Source organism: Megachile rotundata, chromosome 14, assembly GCF_050947335.1.
Source record: "Megachile rotundata isolate GNS110a chromosome 14, iyMegRotu1, whole genome shotgun sequence".
NCBI classification, from domain to species: domain Eukaryota; kingdom Metazoa; phylum Arthropoda; class Insecta; order Hymenoptera; family Megachilidae; genus Megachile; species Megachile rotundata.
Window position 1 is genome coordinate 7,958,074 of NC_134996.1, and position 16,243 is coordinate 7,974,316.

Consider the following 16,243-nt stretch of genomic DNA (forward strand, 5'->3'; position numbering starts at 1 on the left):
AAATTTTACTGATCGTGATTTTAATACTTTATTATGCGAATAGATAGGCTTATTACTATGACTACTACAGAGTTTTAGATTTAGAAATTTTTCTAATTTTCGAAAAAGATTGATGAAATTTTATGCAGATGATAATGGAGTTAATTTTGTACATTTTGTAGTTCACTCATTTATTCATTTTTATGGTAAATGTAAGAGTTAATTCGAAATTAGTGGAAAAATAGTTAATTTAAAGTTAAATAATTTATCTTATATTCGATTCAAAATTTTTGTCAAAATATTCAATTCAAAATTAGTGTCATTGTATTTAATCTGAAATTAATATAAGAGGAATCACATCAAAATTAATACAAAAATAATTATTACAAAATTTATGTAAAAATAACTATTACAAAATCAAAAAGAAAAATTAGTATAATATCAATTTAGTAGAAAATTAATATAAAAAGAATTAGTAGAAATTCAATATAAAAATAACTAGTAGAAAATCAATGTAAAAATAATTAATAAATATCAATGTATAAATAACTAGTTCAAAATTAATACCAAAATAATTAGTACGAAATCAGTGTAAAAATAACTAGTTCAAAATTAATACAAAAATAATTAATACAGAATCAATGTAAAAATAACTAGTATAGAATCCGCATAAAAAATAGTTACTACAATATCAATGTGAACATAATTACTAAAAAATCCAGACAAAAATAATTAGTAGAAAATCAAAGTAAAATAACTAGTACAAAATAAATGGAAAAATAAATAGAAAAACAACATAAAAAGTAATTACTACAATATCAATGTAAATATAATTACTAGAAAATCAATACAAAAATAATCAGTAGAAAATCAAAGTAAAAATAACTAGTACAAAATCAAAGTAAAACTAACTAGTACAAAATCAGTACAAAAATAAGTAGTACAAAATAAATGGAAAAATAAATAGTAGAAAATCAACATAAAAATAATTACTAGAAAATGAATGTAAGTAAAAATAAACAGAAGAGAATCAACATAAAAATAATGAGTATAAAATAAATAATAAAAGAATGAATATTAATTCGAAATTAGTACAATATTTCATAAATCAATTACAAACATAAATCAATATTATTCCAAGTTAATAATATACTGAATTTTCTAACATTCCATACACGAATACTACTTCAACACAATGGCGTTGCGAAATGATATCAAAAGCCGTGCGAACATAACGTTACAAGCATCGATTTAATTAATTGTGTAAATAGCAGGAATATTATACGAGCAGACACAATAGCAAAAATTATGAAAAGAGAAAGATAAAGGTTATTAATAATGCGTTGTTCTTCCTTTTTAATGAATATTTTCCTCGCAACGATGTGCTATTGATTCAATTAAACGGCACGTCGATAACGATCGACTGGAACCTTGTTTCGCTCGTCCTCGACAACGATATGAAGTTCATATAATTTTTTTTTTGGTGTGTTAAATTTAATATGTTTTTCATAGCAGTACGTGACATTCCGATCGGAAATTAATAGCGTCGTGATAAAGCTGCAGGCTGGGTTTTTAAAAACTGCGTTTCGTGCGAATTTGGGAATTGGGAGGTTGTGAACTGTGATATGTAGGAATTTGAGAATGTAGCAATTAGGAAATTAGGGAATTCTGGGATTTGGGAGTTTTGAAATTTGGGAATTTTGGGATTTGGGAGTTTTGAGATTTGGGAATTTTGGGAATTTTGGGATTTGGGAATTTTGGGATTTGAGAATTTTGGAATTTGGGAATTTTGGGATTTGCGAATTTTGGGATTTGGGAATTTTGGGATTTGGGAATTTTGGGATTTGGGAATTTTGGGATTTGGGAATTTTGGGATTTGGGAATTTTGGGATTTGGGAATTTTGGGATTTGGGAATTTTGGGATTTGGGAATTTTGGGATTTGGGAATTTTGGGATTTGGGAATTTTGGGATTTGGGAATTTTGGGATTTGGGAATTTTGGGATTTGGGAATTTTGGGATTTGGGAATTTTGGGATTTGGGAATTTTGGGATTTGGGAATTTTGGGATTTGGGAATTTTGGGATTTGGGAATTTTGGGATTTGGGAATTTTGGGATTTGGGAATTTTGGGATTTGGGAATTTTGGGATTTGGGAATTTTGGGATTTGGGAATTTTGGGATTTGGGAATTTTGGGATTTGGGAATTTTGGGATTTGGGAATTTTGGGATTTGGGAATTTTGGGATTTGGGAATTTTGGGATTTGGAAATTTTGGGATTTGGGAGTATTGGTATTTGAGAATTTTGGGATTTGGGAATCTTGGGATTTGGAAATTTTGGGATTTGGGAGTATTGGTATTTGAGAATTTTGGGATTTGGGAATCTTGGGATTTGGAAATTTTGGGATTTGGGAATCTTGGGATTTGGGAGTTTTGGGATTTGGGAATTTTGGGATTTGGAAATTTTGGGATTTGGGAGTATTGGTATTTGGGAATTTTGGGATTTGGGAATCTTGGGATTTGGGAATCTTGGGATTTGGGAATCTTGGGATTTGGGAATCTTGGGATTTGGGAATCTTGGGATTTGGGAATCTTGGGATTTGGAAATCTTGGGATTTGGGAATCTTGGGATTTGGGAATTTTGGGATTTGGGAATTTTGGGATTTGGGAATCTTGGAATTTTGGAATGTAGAAATATTAGGATTCGAATATTTGTAATTTATAAATTTGAGAGTTCTGGAATTTGAGAATTTTAAAATTTAAAAAGTTCAAAATTTGGAAATTTTTTGAGACTGAAAATTTAGAAATTTAAGAATTTAAGAATTGAGAAAATGTAAAAATATACGACTTCACAGCAAATTTACTAATTTATGTATACAGGGTGTTTCATAAATAGCGTAACCCCAGAAAAGAGTGTTAGAGGACGTCACTCTGAACAAGATTTCCCTTTGCAAAAAATGAGGTTTGAACCTTCTTTCTGGATTATTAAGGAAATCCCCCAGTATGTTACCAAAAAAAGCATATCAGCATATCAATGAAGCAAACTGTATTAAACATAAACTCAATAAATATTACTGAATTACAATTTTGCATCAAAAACTATACCGATCCGAATCCTTTCCATTCTTCACCAACCACTTCGAAATTGCCAACTCAGCAATTCTCCCCGAAATACCAACTTCATTTTCATGAGAAAGAAATCAGCATTTAGCATAACTCGCAGACGTATTGCCATACGTTTAAAATTCCCCAGAAAAGCTAGTTATTACAATAGCAAAGATATAGTGGTCTTAATCCGAAATCCCTGCTCGGTTCTGGCCTCATTCATTACCAGCGTCCTTCGTCCCCGGCTCTAACCGGCTGCCCTTTTCAACCCCCATTCTTTCTCCACAAATCTGAATCCCCATTCGAACATACCATCCCAGTCTGGCCGGCTAGCTGGCCAACTGGTGAACATGATCTTTCGGTGGTGCGACGAACGTGAAATAAAATGCATTGGGAATTACGTGTATCCCCGTGTGTTCGTCGAAGTGAAATATTTCCTATCGAGAAGCGTTTCAGAGGCAACCCGGCATTCGGTCAGGCGGGTTTACTCGTGGGAGCGAAAGTTTTGCTAAAACGTTTCCGCTGATAAATCTTGTTTACAGATGGGCAGGCTCAGGTGATGCGTGCACTCGGTCTCATCAAAACTTAAAGTACGCGGAACTTTGGAGGCTCACGCGGGACCAGTCCTACGTGCCATCTTTATCCGACGTACCAATAATTGTCAAAAACCGTCGCGAATTGGGCTGGGGATTACCAGAACCGTGTCAGCGGATAATTAGTCTTGACGGACAGCTAAACACGGTTACTGTCACGGAGCATACGAAAGATCTGATTAATTTTCACTGTGATTCACTTCTCGGTTTGTTGGAATCGAATTGCGAAGTCTAATGGGGATGCGTTTCTGATTTTGAGGTATTAAGGATTAATTGAGGAATTGGTAATTAGAAATATTAGGATTTGGATATTTTGTAATTTAGAAATTTAAGAATTTGTAAATTTGGAGTATGAGAACTTTAGGGATTTGGAAAAGTTGGGAATTCAAGGATTTGACGATTTCTGAATTTGAGAGTTTAGGATTTTGAGGATTTTGGAATTTAAAGAGTTCGAAATTTAAATTAATAATTTTCTGAGGTTTTGGTATCAGAATGTTTAGAGTTTTAGAGAAATGTGGGGGTTTATGTGGAGGATACGTTACTGCCCGATTTTTTGGAACTAAAGCATAGTTTTCTGAGGATTTTAGCTTCAGAACGAGATGTTTAGAGTTTTAGAGAAATGTGGGGGTTCATGTGGAGGATACGTTACTGCCTGATTTTTTGGAACTAAAGCATAGTTGTCTGAGGATTTTAGCTTCAGAACGAGATGTTTAGAGTTTCAAAGAAATCTAATGTGGGAGTGTATGTGGAAGATGCATTACTGACTGATTTTTTGGATTTAAGGAATTGTATTCTAAGGATTTTGTGATCAGAACGTCTTTACGTTTAGAGTTAGGAGCAATTGAAATACCGGGGACTTCGAAATTTGGGAACTTCAGAGTTCAACCCCTTAACCTATAATTTCCAAAGCAGTTCACAGCTACCTAATTATTGCTACGTTAAAACAACTGACGAATGTTAAACACGTTTTGCCTTCAGCAATCCTTGATGATAATGAAAATTGAACCCAAAAATTGCAGTGGAAATAAGAGTCTAGTTCATCACATTCCAACTGCAGTGCGTCACATATGTGACATGTAGTTGTAGGTTAAGTATGGGAAGATTAACAGTTGGGAGACGAACTAGAGTTAAACAATTGCACAAATTATATTTGACAACTGGTAATTTGGAAGATTAGCAATTAGAGTCTGAGTTTGAAAAGTCAGAGTTGAATGTATTGATGTCAACCCACGAATTGGCGCACAAAGAAACCCAGATACAAATTACATCTCCAATTGGTCAAATCATCTATTCGACAACTATTAAAAAATAACCCTAACAAATCTTAACAATTTACTTTAACAATCCTAACACTCCATGTACATCAATTTAAATTTACCAATGGAGTCTAACAAGATCCACAATTTGTAAATTTAAAAATTAAAAATTTTAAAAGAGTTAAAGCTTGCAAATTTGTCATTTTATAATGTAGGAATGTACATGGATAATTGAAAGCAAGCGTAACAAGAGAGATTCAAACTACTTCCTATGAAACGTGAATGTAATTTCATCGTGTAATAGCCATGAAGAGACAAACTGAATAATTTTAGTACTCACTAGAGCATTCTACAGTCCTTTCGAAAGTGTTCCTAACGAGAGAATGAACGAGTGACCACTCGTAAGTTGAATGTGAACGATTTCATTGTTGAAAATATTGATTTTACTTGATACCCGTAACCATTTATTCCCTCACTAACACTTTTGCGCTGAAAAAATGCTATCTGACGTACACACAGGACCTATTTTCTCTGAATGTCTGAGTGTTGGGTGTCTGCAAAACTTTGGATCTTTATTAGATAATTTGATGTGGTTATTTGTTGTGATTATTTGTATATAATTATTACATGTGTGGACCCTTATTGTTAGAGTAATTATGATGAAATATTATTAGGATTATATCATTGCTTCACATGTTTCAAAATTTTCAATTTACTAAACTTCTAAGTTAATTTGCAAATTTTTAAATTCACAAATTCGCAATTGCTAAATATCTACAAATCATTCTTAAATTCCTATATTATGGAATTTCTATACTCCCAAATTTCTGGGTCTTCAAATTCCTATATCTTCAAACTCCCATGACCCCAAATTTCCACATCCCCAAATGTCTATGTTTCCAAATTTCTATATCCCCAAATCTCCACATTCCCAAATCTCCACATCTCCAAATTCCCACATCTCCAAATTCCCACATGCCCAAATTCCCACGTCCCCAAATTCCCACATCCCCAAATCTCCATATCTCCAAATTCCCACATCCCCAAATTCCCACGTCCCCAAATTCCCACATCCCCAAATCTCCATATCTCCAAATTCCCACATCCCCAAATTCCCACGTCCCCAAATTCCCACATCCCCAAATCTCCACATCCTCAAATCTCCACATCCCCAAATCTCCACATTCCCAAATCTCCACGTCCCCAAATTCCCACATCCCCAAATTCCCACGTCCCCAAATTCCCACGTCCCCAAATTCCCACATCCCCAAATCTCCACATCCTCAAATCTCCACATCCCCAAATCTCGACATCCCCAAATTCCCACATTCCCAAATCTCCACATCGTCAAATCTCCACATCCCCAAATTCCCACATCCCCAAATCTCGACATCCCCAAATTCCCACATCCCCAAATCTCGACATCCCCAAATTCCCACATCCCCAAATCTCCACATCGTCAAATCTCCACATCCCCAAATTCCCACATCCCCAAATCTCGACATCCCCAAATTCCTACATCCCCAAATCTCCACATCTCCAAATTCCCACATCCCCAAATCTCCACATCCCCAAATCTCCATATCCGCAAATTCCCACATCCCCAAATCTCCACATCCTCAAATTTCTAAGCGTAAAAATTCCTAAATTCCCAAATTCTCAGACCCCAAATCCCCAAATCACTAACTCCCCGAATTCCTAAATTCGCAAACTCGAAATCTCCACAAATCATTTTCCAAATCTCCAAATTCCACTTCTTCACTATTCCACTCTTCTCTATCCTCAATTGCAAACTCCTCAAAGTTTCAAATTCCCAAATATCCGTCCTTTGGAAAATGCATCGACGATCCTCTCTTCCGCATTCGACCTCACTTAAGAGAACCCTCCACTTCACCTAACTCCAGAGTCTCTCGAATAGAATACATAGCAAATGGGGCGATTGTTATACAGAATTGACTATTTCAAATTTCCCTGTCCGTTTGTCCCGCGGGTCCAAAACCGAGACACGAAAGCTGTTGGATTATAAGGTCTGAAACCGTCGTCTTCCCTCATGGCCATTAACTAATTGCATTCTACTAATTACTCGCAAATCCTTCCGTTCCCACCTTCGCGATTCTGTGTACACTAAGTACACGATCGTAAATATCTCTACTTTCAAAGTATCTTGGGCTTTTCTCGTCCTTTTCCGTCTCTTCTCATTCCACCGATCCTTTGGCTATTTCCGTCTCCACTTGTCAGGAACACAAATAAAGACTTTAGAACGGTTAGCTGGCGAAGGCGAGATAGTAAGAACGAACACGCAAGAACGATCGCTGCTTTTCCACCTCAATCTCGCTTTAAAGCCTTAATGATTCGTAATTTTCAGGAAAACCCAACTTTTGCTTGTTATCATAAAAACCGAAGCCGTACTGATTTATCTTACTTAAATACAATCTTTAAACAGCTGTTTAGTGCGGCGCTATTTTAAACTTGAAATAACTTATGGGGTTACGTGTTATCTCGCTATGGGTCGTTTAACCTATTTTATTCACAAATGGGGATTTAAATTTTCTTTACCATTTTCGTTAGGATTATATTAAATGAAATGGGTATCTCTTCTTAAATTATAGTTTTTAAAATTATTTTTTTAGTTCAGTGTTATTTAACTTGTGAATATATTTCGCAAAATATTTATTGATTAAATACGTAGTTGATTTAATAACAAGGGTAGTAAAATTATCTGTTGCTGTTTAAAAAAAAATTCTGTAATTTTTTTTAGAGAAATCAATAAATTCAGATTTAGGTACTGTTTTATCTGAAAATTAATCATGTGATATATAACAATTTTTATCATGAAATTGTCTACAAACTAATGTAACTACCTAACCTAGTGTTTCATCAAAATTTAGCGTCCAAAACGGAAAAAGTAATTCTTCCACAATTTTTTTTTATAAAATTCAGTAAAGTTAGATTTAGGTACTGTTCTATCTAAAAATTAATCACGTGACTTATAGTAATTTTTACCATAAAATTGTCTACAAGATAATGTAACTACCTAACCTAGTGTTTCATCAAAATTTCGCGTCCAAAACGGAAAAAGTAATTCTTCCACAATTTTTCTTATAAAATTCAATAAAGTTAGATTTAGGTACTGTTTTATCTAAAAATTAGGCACGTGACATATGACAATTTTTATCATAAAATTGTTTACAAAATAATGTAACTACCTAATCTAGTATTTCATCAAAATTTCGCGTCTAAAATGGAAAAAGTAATCCTTCCACAATTTTTTTTATAAAATTCAATAAAGTTAGATTTAGGTACTGTTTTATCTAAAAATTAGGCACGTGATTTATAGTAATTTTTACCATAAAATTGCCTAAGAAATAATTGAACTACCTAACCCAGTATTCCATCAAAATTTTGTACTCAAAGTTGAAAAAGTCATTCTTCCACAATTTTTTTTTCTTTTATAAAAATCAGTAAATTCAGCTTTATATCTTATTCTACCTAAGAATGAATCACGTGACACATAATAATTTTTTACATATATAATAATTTCTATGAAATTGTCAAAGAAATAATTCAACCTAACCTCAAAACGTCACATCAGTAATTATAAAAATAATTCTGCAAATTCTTTTCAGAAAAATTTGAATTAATCTTTAGATAAATTTTTAAATAAAAATGAAACCCATGTAATATTTCCTGTTCAAGCAAGAAAGCAATCAGTGATGATTTAATCAATGCAAATGAAACGCAGTTACCCATTATAGTTCTCGGCAGTGTGTTGGATGCTAATCTTGTGATGGCTGTTGGCGTGTAATGAATACCCATTCGAATTGTTCGGATTCGTTCCGATTGAGTTCAGACGTGGAATTTTCACAAAATTTCAAGTATTTCTATAGATGTAAATGAAACGTGAAAGCTTCCACATGAAGCTTATCAAAGATATGCAGTGCAGCTCCCGCCGAGCGAGAGCTCTTTCGAAAACAACAATAGCCTCGAATAAACGTTTAATTCTTCGATGGTTTTTATTAATACCAATCAAGTTTTTCGATTAAAATTGTGAAGTAGGAATAAGTTCTCATGGAAGAAATTTGTTATAGCAATTTTTCATTATTTTTTTCAATCCAGGTTTGTTTGAATGTTCCTTGATTGTTCAATTTGTTCGTCGGCGATCGAGTAAATATTTAGCTACTAATTTTATTATATTTACTGAGTTTGTCGATTTTGGGAATTTTACTGTATAGTAATTTCACTATTTTAACATATTGTTATATTTAGTACCTTTATTAGTTTTAGAAATTTTGTTATTTAGTAATTTTACTGCTTCACTCGACGAATTATATTTATTATTTTCAGGAATTTTATTATTTGGTAGTTTTACTGCTTCACTGAGATAATTGTATTTATTATTTTTAGGAATTTTATTATTTAGTAATTTTAATGCTTTACTGCACGAATTGTATTTGCTAATTTTAGAAATTGTATTATTTTGTAATTTTATTGTTTCACTGAAATAATTGTAATTTATTAATTTAAAAAATTTAATAACTTAGTAATTTTACTGCTCAATAATGACACTATTACAGTAATATTACTATTTTACTATATTTAGTGTACCTAATAATTTTTGTGATTTCATTGTTTAATAATTTTACTACTTCACTATCTTAACTATATTTATCAATTCTAGTAATTTTTTAGTTTAGTACTGTCACTACTTTACTAAATTACAACATTTACAAAACTTTATTATTTAGTAATTTTACAATTTTACTTCTTCACTATATTAACTATATTTATTAATTTTGATAATATTATTGTTTAGTAATTCTACAATTTTACTTTTTTACTATATTAATTATATTTATTAATTTTGATAATTTTATTATTTAGTAATTTTACAATTTTACTTCTTCACTATATTAGCTATATTTATTAATTTTGGTAATTTTATTGCCTAGTAATTTAACAATTTTATTTCCTTACTATATTAACTATATTTATTAATTGTGATAATTCCATTGCCTAGTAATTTTACAATTTTACTTCCTTACTCTATAAACTGTATTTATTAATTTTGATAATTTTATTGTCCAGTAATTTTACAATTTTACTTCCTTAGTATATTAACTGTATTTATTAATTTTGATAATTTTATTGCCTAGTAATTTATCAATTTTACTTCTTCACTCTATAAACTGTATTTATTAATTTTGATAATTTTATTGCCTAGTAATTTATCAATTTTACTTCTTCACTCTATAAACTGTATTTATTAATTTTGATAATTTTATTGTCTAGTAATTTTTCAATTATATTTCTTTGTTATGTAAACTACATTTATTAATTTTGTTAATTTTATTGCTCAGTAATTTTGAAATTTTACTTCTTCACAATATTATTTATATTTATTAATTTTGATAATTTTATTGTCTAGTAATTTTACAATTTTACTTCTTTGCTACACGAACTACATTTATTAATTTTGCTAATTTTATTGTTTATAAATTTTACAATTTTACTTCTCCACCATATTTGCTATATTTCTCAGTTTCAATAATTTTATTCTATTTACTACATTCACTTATTTTATTAATTATACTATATTTACAATATTTACTACAATTATAATTTTTCATCAAAATATAACTATCTTCTATCAATAAATCAAAATATATCAAATAATCATAAGCAATCCGTGTTTTTAAATCCTGTCATCTAACATGCAAAAAATAATAAAAATGAGATGTTTAATTCTGTTCTCTTAGCGTCGTTTATCTTCTCTATCTGGTATAATTTATTTTCCGCATAATAGCTTAATACATTACGAATCGCAGAGGGAGACACATACTCCTGTGGCATAATAATAACAGAGCTAAGCCGTGGCCTTTTGGCGATATGGCATGAAAATAGAAGTTACGTTGAATAAAATTGCGCCGCTCGTAAAAGCGTAACGAAATTTTCATTAGGGTACATAAAATAGTGATTACTCTTTACGGTTATTTCAATCGGTCTATGTTTAAATTTAGAATTAAGATATTCTGATTATATCACATTTCATGCTTCGGGACTTTGTGATTTGCTTAGTTTGGAATTTAAGGAGTTTAGAATTCGGGAATTTAGAGATCTAGTGATTTTAAGATTTGGGAGTTTAAGAATGTGGGAATTTAGTGATTTTGGGATTTGTAAGATTCAGAATTTACAAGTCTAGTCATTTTAAGTTTTAGGAGTTTAAGAATGTGGGAATCTAGTGATTTTGGGATTTGTAAGATTCAGAATTTATAAGTCTAGTAATTCTAAGTTTTAGGAGTTTAAGAATGTGGGAATTTAGTGATTTTGGGATTTGTAAGATTCAGAATTTACCAGTCTAGTAATTTTAAGTTTTAGGAGTTTAAGAATGTGGAAATCTAGTGATTTTAGGATTTGTGAAATTCAGAATTTACAAGTTTAGTAATCTTAAGTTTTAGGAGTTTTAGAATGTGGAAATCTAGTGATTTTGGGATTTGTAAGATTCAGAATTTACCAGTCTAGTAATTTTAAGTTTTAGGAGTTTAAGAATGTGGAAATCTAGTGATTTTAGGATTTGTGAAATTCAGAATTTACAAGTCTAGTAATCTTAAGTTTTAGGAGTTTTAGAATGTGGAAATCTAGTGATTTTGGGATTTGTAAGATTCAGAATTTATAAGTCTAGTAATTCTAAGTTTTAGGAGTTTAAGACTGTGGAAATCTAATGATTTTGGGATTTGTAAGATTCAGAATTTACCAGTCTAGTAATTTTAAGTTTTAGGAGTTTAAGAATGTGGAAATCTAGTGATTTTAGGATTTGTGAAATTCAGAATTTACAAGTCTAGTAATCTTAAGTTTTAGGAGTTTTAGAATGTGGAAATCTAGTGATTTTGGGATTTGTAAGATTCAGAATTTATAAGTCTAGTAATTCTAAGTTTTAGGAGTTTAAGAATGTGGAAATCTAGTGATTTTGGGATTCGTGAAATTCAGAATTTATAAGTCTAGTAATTTTAAGTTTTAGGGGTTTAAGAATGTCGAAATCTAGTGATTTTGGGATTTGTAAGATTCAGAATTTATAAGTCTAGTAATTCTAAGTTTTAGGAGTTTAAGACTGTGGAAATCTAATGATTTTAGGATTTGTGAAATTCAGAATTTACAAGTCTAGTCATTTTAAGTTTTAGGAGTTTAAGAATGTGGAAATCTAGTGATTTTAGGATTTGTGAAATTCAGAATTTACAAATCTAGTAATTTTAGATTTTGGGAGTTTGAAAATGTAGGAATCTGGTAATTTTGTAATTCTAAATTATAAACATTATAAATATTCTAAATTACCAACATTATAATTATAAAATTTAAAATTTCATAATTTATATATCCACCCATCTGACAACTTCAAAATTCGATTACTGAAAAATTAAAAAATTATATAAAACCTATTACTATCTATCGAAACAATTCAGTAGCATTCCCCGAATTATTTCAACACATATCGCAAAAATACGTTCAATAGAATGAACCGAAAACGTCTGATATCCGTGCCAAGCATAAAACATCCTCAGATTTAAAATGTCCGAGAATTTCACTCTACGACACGAACGCAGTAGACAATGATAAAGTTATAACAGTCTTTTTCGTTGTCGGTGACACACGACCTCGAACAACAAGTCCTTTCCGCAATAAAGTTTAACGCGATGGTTCCGTTTTATTGCGCTCGTCGGATGTGTTACGTAGAGGGTGATATCCACAGGGTGCCTCAAAAGGGATGTACATAAAAATCATAAATTGTTCGAAACAACAGAAATTGAAAAGTTCTTTATCATCACGTTCTTAAAACCGGTGGAACCTCGTAAAACTTAGATGCTATCGTAAAATATCCTGTGAAATTATACCTTCGGAAATTAAGCCATTAATATCGAGGTGACTCTGGTCGTTAAAGTTCAAATGCATAAATCGTATTTGCATAAAGATTGTTTTGAGCGCGATAATAATTTTAATTTGTATGATTGAGCACTGCTAAATGTAGAATATACCTAATATTTCCACATTCTTTATTTCTAACACTTTTATTTTTAACAGTGAAGTAATAAGTACAGATGTCAACCCAAGAGTTGATGACCTAAAGTAAAAGAAACCCATCGTCAACACTTCTAGTTACATTTTGGCAAATAAGAATAATAATGGCAATAACAACTGCTAAACGCATGAAGCACTATCTCACTCACTCTTGAGACGTTTGCGGACTATCATTTGGAGGTTAGGAAGCTTTGGAATAAGGTGATTCGAAGTTTTGAGAAGATCGTTTTGAAATTTGGAGCTTTAGTTTCAGAAATTTTGAATATTCGAAGCTTTGGAATTTGGAAGATTGAAAGTTAAGAAGGTTGAATGATCGAATTTAGAATGATCGAAATGTGCAAAGGTTAGGACTTTCAGAAATTGGAATTCAGGAACTTTGGGACATTGGAAAGTTGAAACTTTGGGTGATTCAAACTTTGGAAAGTGGGGACTTTGGAAGGTTAGAATTTTGCAAGGTTGGGACTTTTGAAGGTTGGAACATAGGGAAGGTTGGGATTTTGGAAAGTTGGAACAGTGGAAGGTTGGAACTTTGAAAGATTGAACCTTTGGATGATTCAAAGTTTAGAAGATGAGTACTTTGGAAGGTTGAAACATTGCATGGTTGGGAGTTTAGAAGGTTAGAACTTTGGAATGGTGAAACTTGAGAAGGGTAATAGTAGTTCTTCTAAACACGTGGTTCAGTTTCTTCAGGTGACAACTCGTGGGTTGACATTGATACGTCACACTTGAACTGTGTGCGTCACGAGTGCGTCACGAGTGCGTCATATTGCAAAGCAATGGGTTAATACAACAATTTGAAATAAATATTTCTTAACGAAATCTATTAATTTAAACTTTAGAAGGTTGGAACTTTAGAATGTTAAAACATTGCAATGTTGGGACGTTGGAGGGTTAGAACTTCGGAAGATTAAAACTTTGCAAGGTTGAAACTTTAAAAGGTTGAAACTTTGGAACGTTAGAACTTTCGAAGGACGAAACTTTGGAAGGTTGGAACTTGAAAAAGATGAAATTTGAGAAGGTGGAAATTTTGGAAGGTTGAAAGTTTGGAAGATTATAACATCAGGAGCTAATACTTTCAGAAGGTTAAATTATTGGATGATTTAAACGTTGGATGGTTAAAACATTGCAATGTTGGAAATTTGAAAGGTTAGAACTTTGAAAGATTAAAACTTTGCAAGGTTGGAACTTTAGAAGGTTGAAACTTTGGAACGTTAGAACTTTCGAAGAGCGAAACTTTGGAAGGTTGGAACTTGAAGAAGATGAAATTTGAGAAGGTGGAAATTTTGGAAGGTTGAAATTTTGGAAGATTATAACATTAGAAACTAATAACTTTAGAAGGTTCAATTATTGGGTGATTTAAACTTTGGAAGGTTAAAACATTGCAATGTTGGAAATTTGAAAGATTAAAACTTTGCAAGGTTGGAACTTTAGAAGGTTGAAACTTTGGAACGTTAGAACTTTCGAAGAGCGAAACTTTGGAAGATTTAAGACTTTGGAATGTTGGAACTTGAAAAAGATGAAATTTGAGAAGGTGGAAATTTTGGAAGGTTGAAAGTTTGAAAGATTATAACATTACAAGCTAATAACTTTAGAAGGTTGAATTATTGGATGATCTACACTTTGGAAGGTTAAAACATTGCAATGTTGGAAATTTGAAAGGTTAGAACTTTGCAAACTTAATACTTTGCAAGGTTAGAACTTTGAAAGATTAAAATTTCGCAAGGTTGGAACTTTGGAAGATTGGATCCTTGGAAGGTTGGAACTGTGAAATGTTAGAACTTTGTAAGGTTGGAACTTTGGAAGATTGGATCCTTGGAAGGTTGGAACTGTGAAACGTTAGAACTTTGTAAGGTTGGAACTTGAGAAGAACAATAATTACTATGTAACCGCCCGAGTCAATACCGCCAAAAATACGTGTGAGACGTCCATTTTTCTATTCTGACCAATTGGAGCAGCTCTTTTAAACACGTCAGCCTCTTCACGCGCCAACTCTAGGTTGACATCGGTAGCTCTTTTACAACTATCGTTAAACTTGTAGGTTAAGGCGTCCGATAATAGCTAATTATTTAATCAGACAAAGCTAATTATTTTGTAATATTAAAACCTATAACAAAAATTTAAATCTCAGATTTAGTTTGAATTTAAGAATCCATGATTTTACAAATTATTGATATTAAATTCTACATTCAATCGTGCAGCTAATTGTGATCGGTTGTATATATATAAAATGTAATGTATGTCACGAGTGTAATACGATATTAAAGGTCAAAGAATAACTCAGTCAAAGATTTAAAAGATAATTCATTATTTCCTTTGTCCTAAATTTTGTAATGCTATTCAGAGATCCTAGGATGTCTTTACGTACAGTAATTGTATTTCCAATGTACGTTAAAATGTTGACCAATGCTTCTATTTGGGGTAATCTTTCAACATTGTTGGAGCGAGTTACCGAATAGTATTGATTTTTAAAAGTCATGGAAGGAGATTCGTTTTATAAAAGGTTTCGAATTGTAATGGATTATTAAGTCGTTTGTCGATATATAAATAGATCTTTCTAGAATTTCAAATGGAAGACAAAGTTACTGAAATATAAAAATCGATATCGTTTCGGAAACTTTTATTATAACTTCTAACGAAATAAATTATGAAACCCTGAATAATAGTTACCGATGAAGTGATGTGACATTTATCTTTCAGAAAGAAGATATGACACTCAAAATTTTAATAAATTATGCAATATGAAGCTAAAAATTGAAAGTATATATTTTTCTAAATAAATAACTATATTTCATTGGCTTTTGTTTGGAGAGTTTATGTTACTTCATTTACAGCCACAGATAAATCAGCCTATAGCCGTATCATCATTTAAATTGTGTAAATTATGCAAACACTATGAATTTTTCATCAAACTTTATTCATAACATTTTGCACCCCCAATAATTAAATAAATAGAAATTTTTATGCTCAAAATATTTGAAAATATTTCGATCATAAGACAACTGAAAACTGTCGATTTCTTTGTGTGAGGAATTGTTTTGTATTTCATGATACATTTTTGTTCCTCTATATAAATCATCAACTTGAGTTTGATATATTACATACGTCTGCCTTGATCCTCGTGCATCCGACGGTAATCCAGATTTAAACCATGCGTTTGGAGTATATCTGAAAATAAAATGTCAGAATATTAGACCGATTATGTTCATATTAAACGAGTCAGATACAATTATACTAGTTACTTTTCTGG

The 16,243-nt window shown here is 31.5% G+C and overlaps 1 protein-coding gene across 3 annotated transcripts in view; it reads right to left on the bottom strand.

The window, feature by feature from the left end:
- The window catches only part of LOC100880831 (Dpr-interacting protein kappa), a 366,827-nt gene that overhangs the window by 229,883 nt on the left and 120,701 nt on the right, over positions 1-16,243 (bottom strand). For all 3 annotated transcript variants that reach the window (XM_012288792.2, XM_012288794.2, XM_012288791.2), the window contains exon 2: positions 16,099-16,161. In XM_012288792.2, coding sequence (XP_012144182.1) covers positions 16,099-16,161 — 63 coding nt within the window. The remainder of the gene's footprint in view (positions 1-16,098; positions 16,162-16,243) is intronic.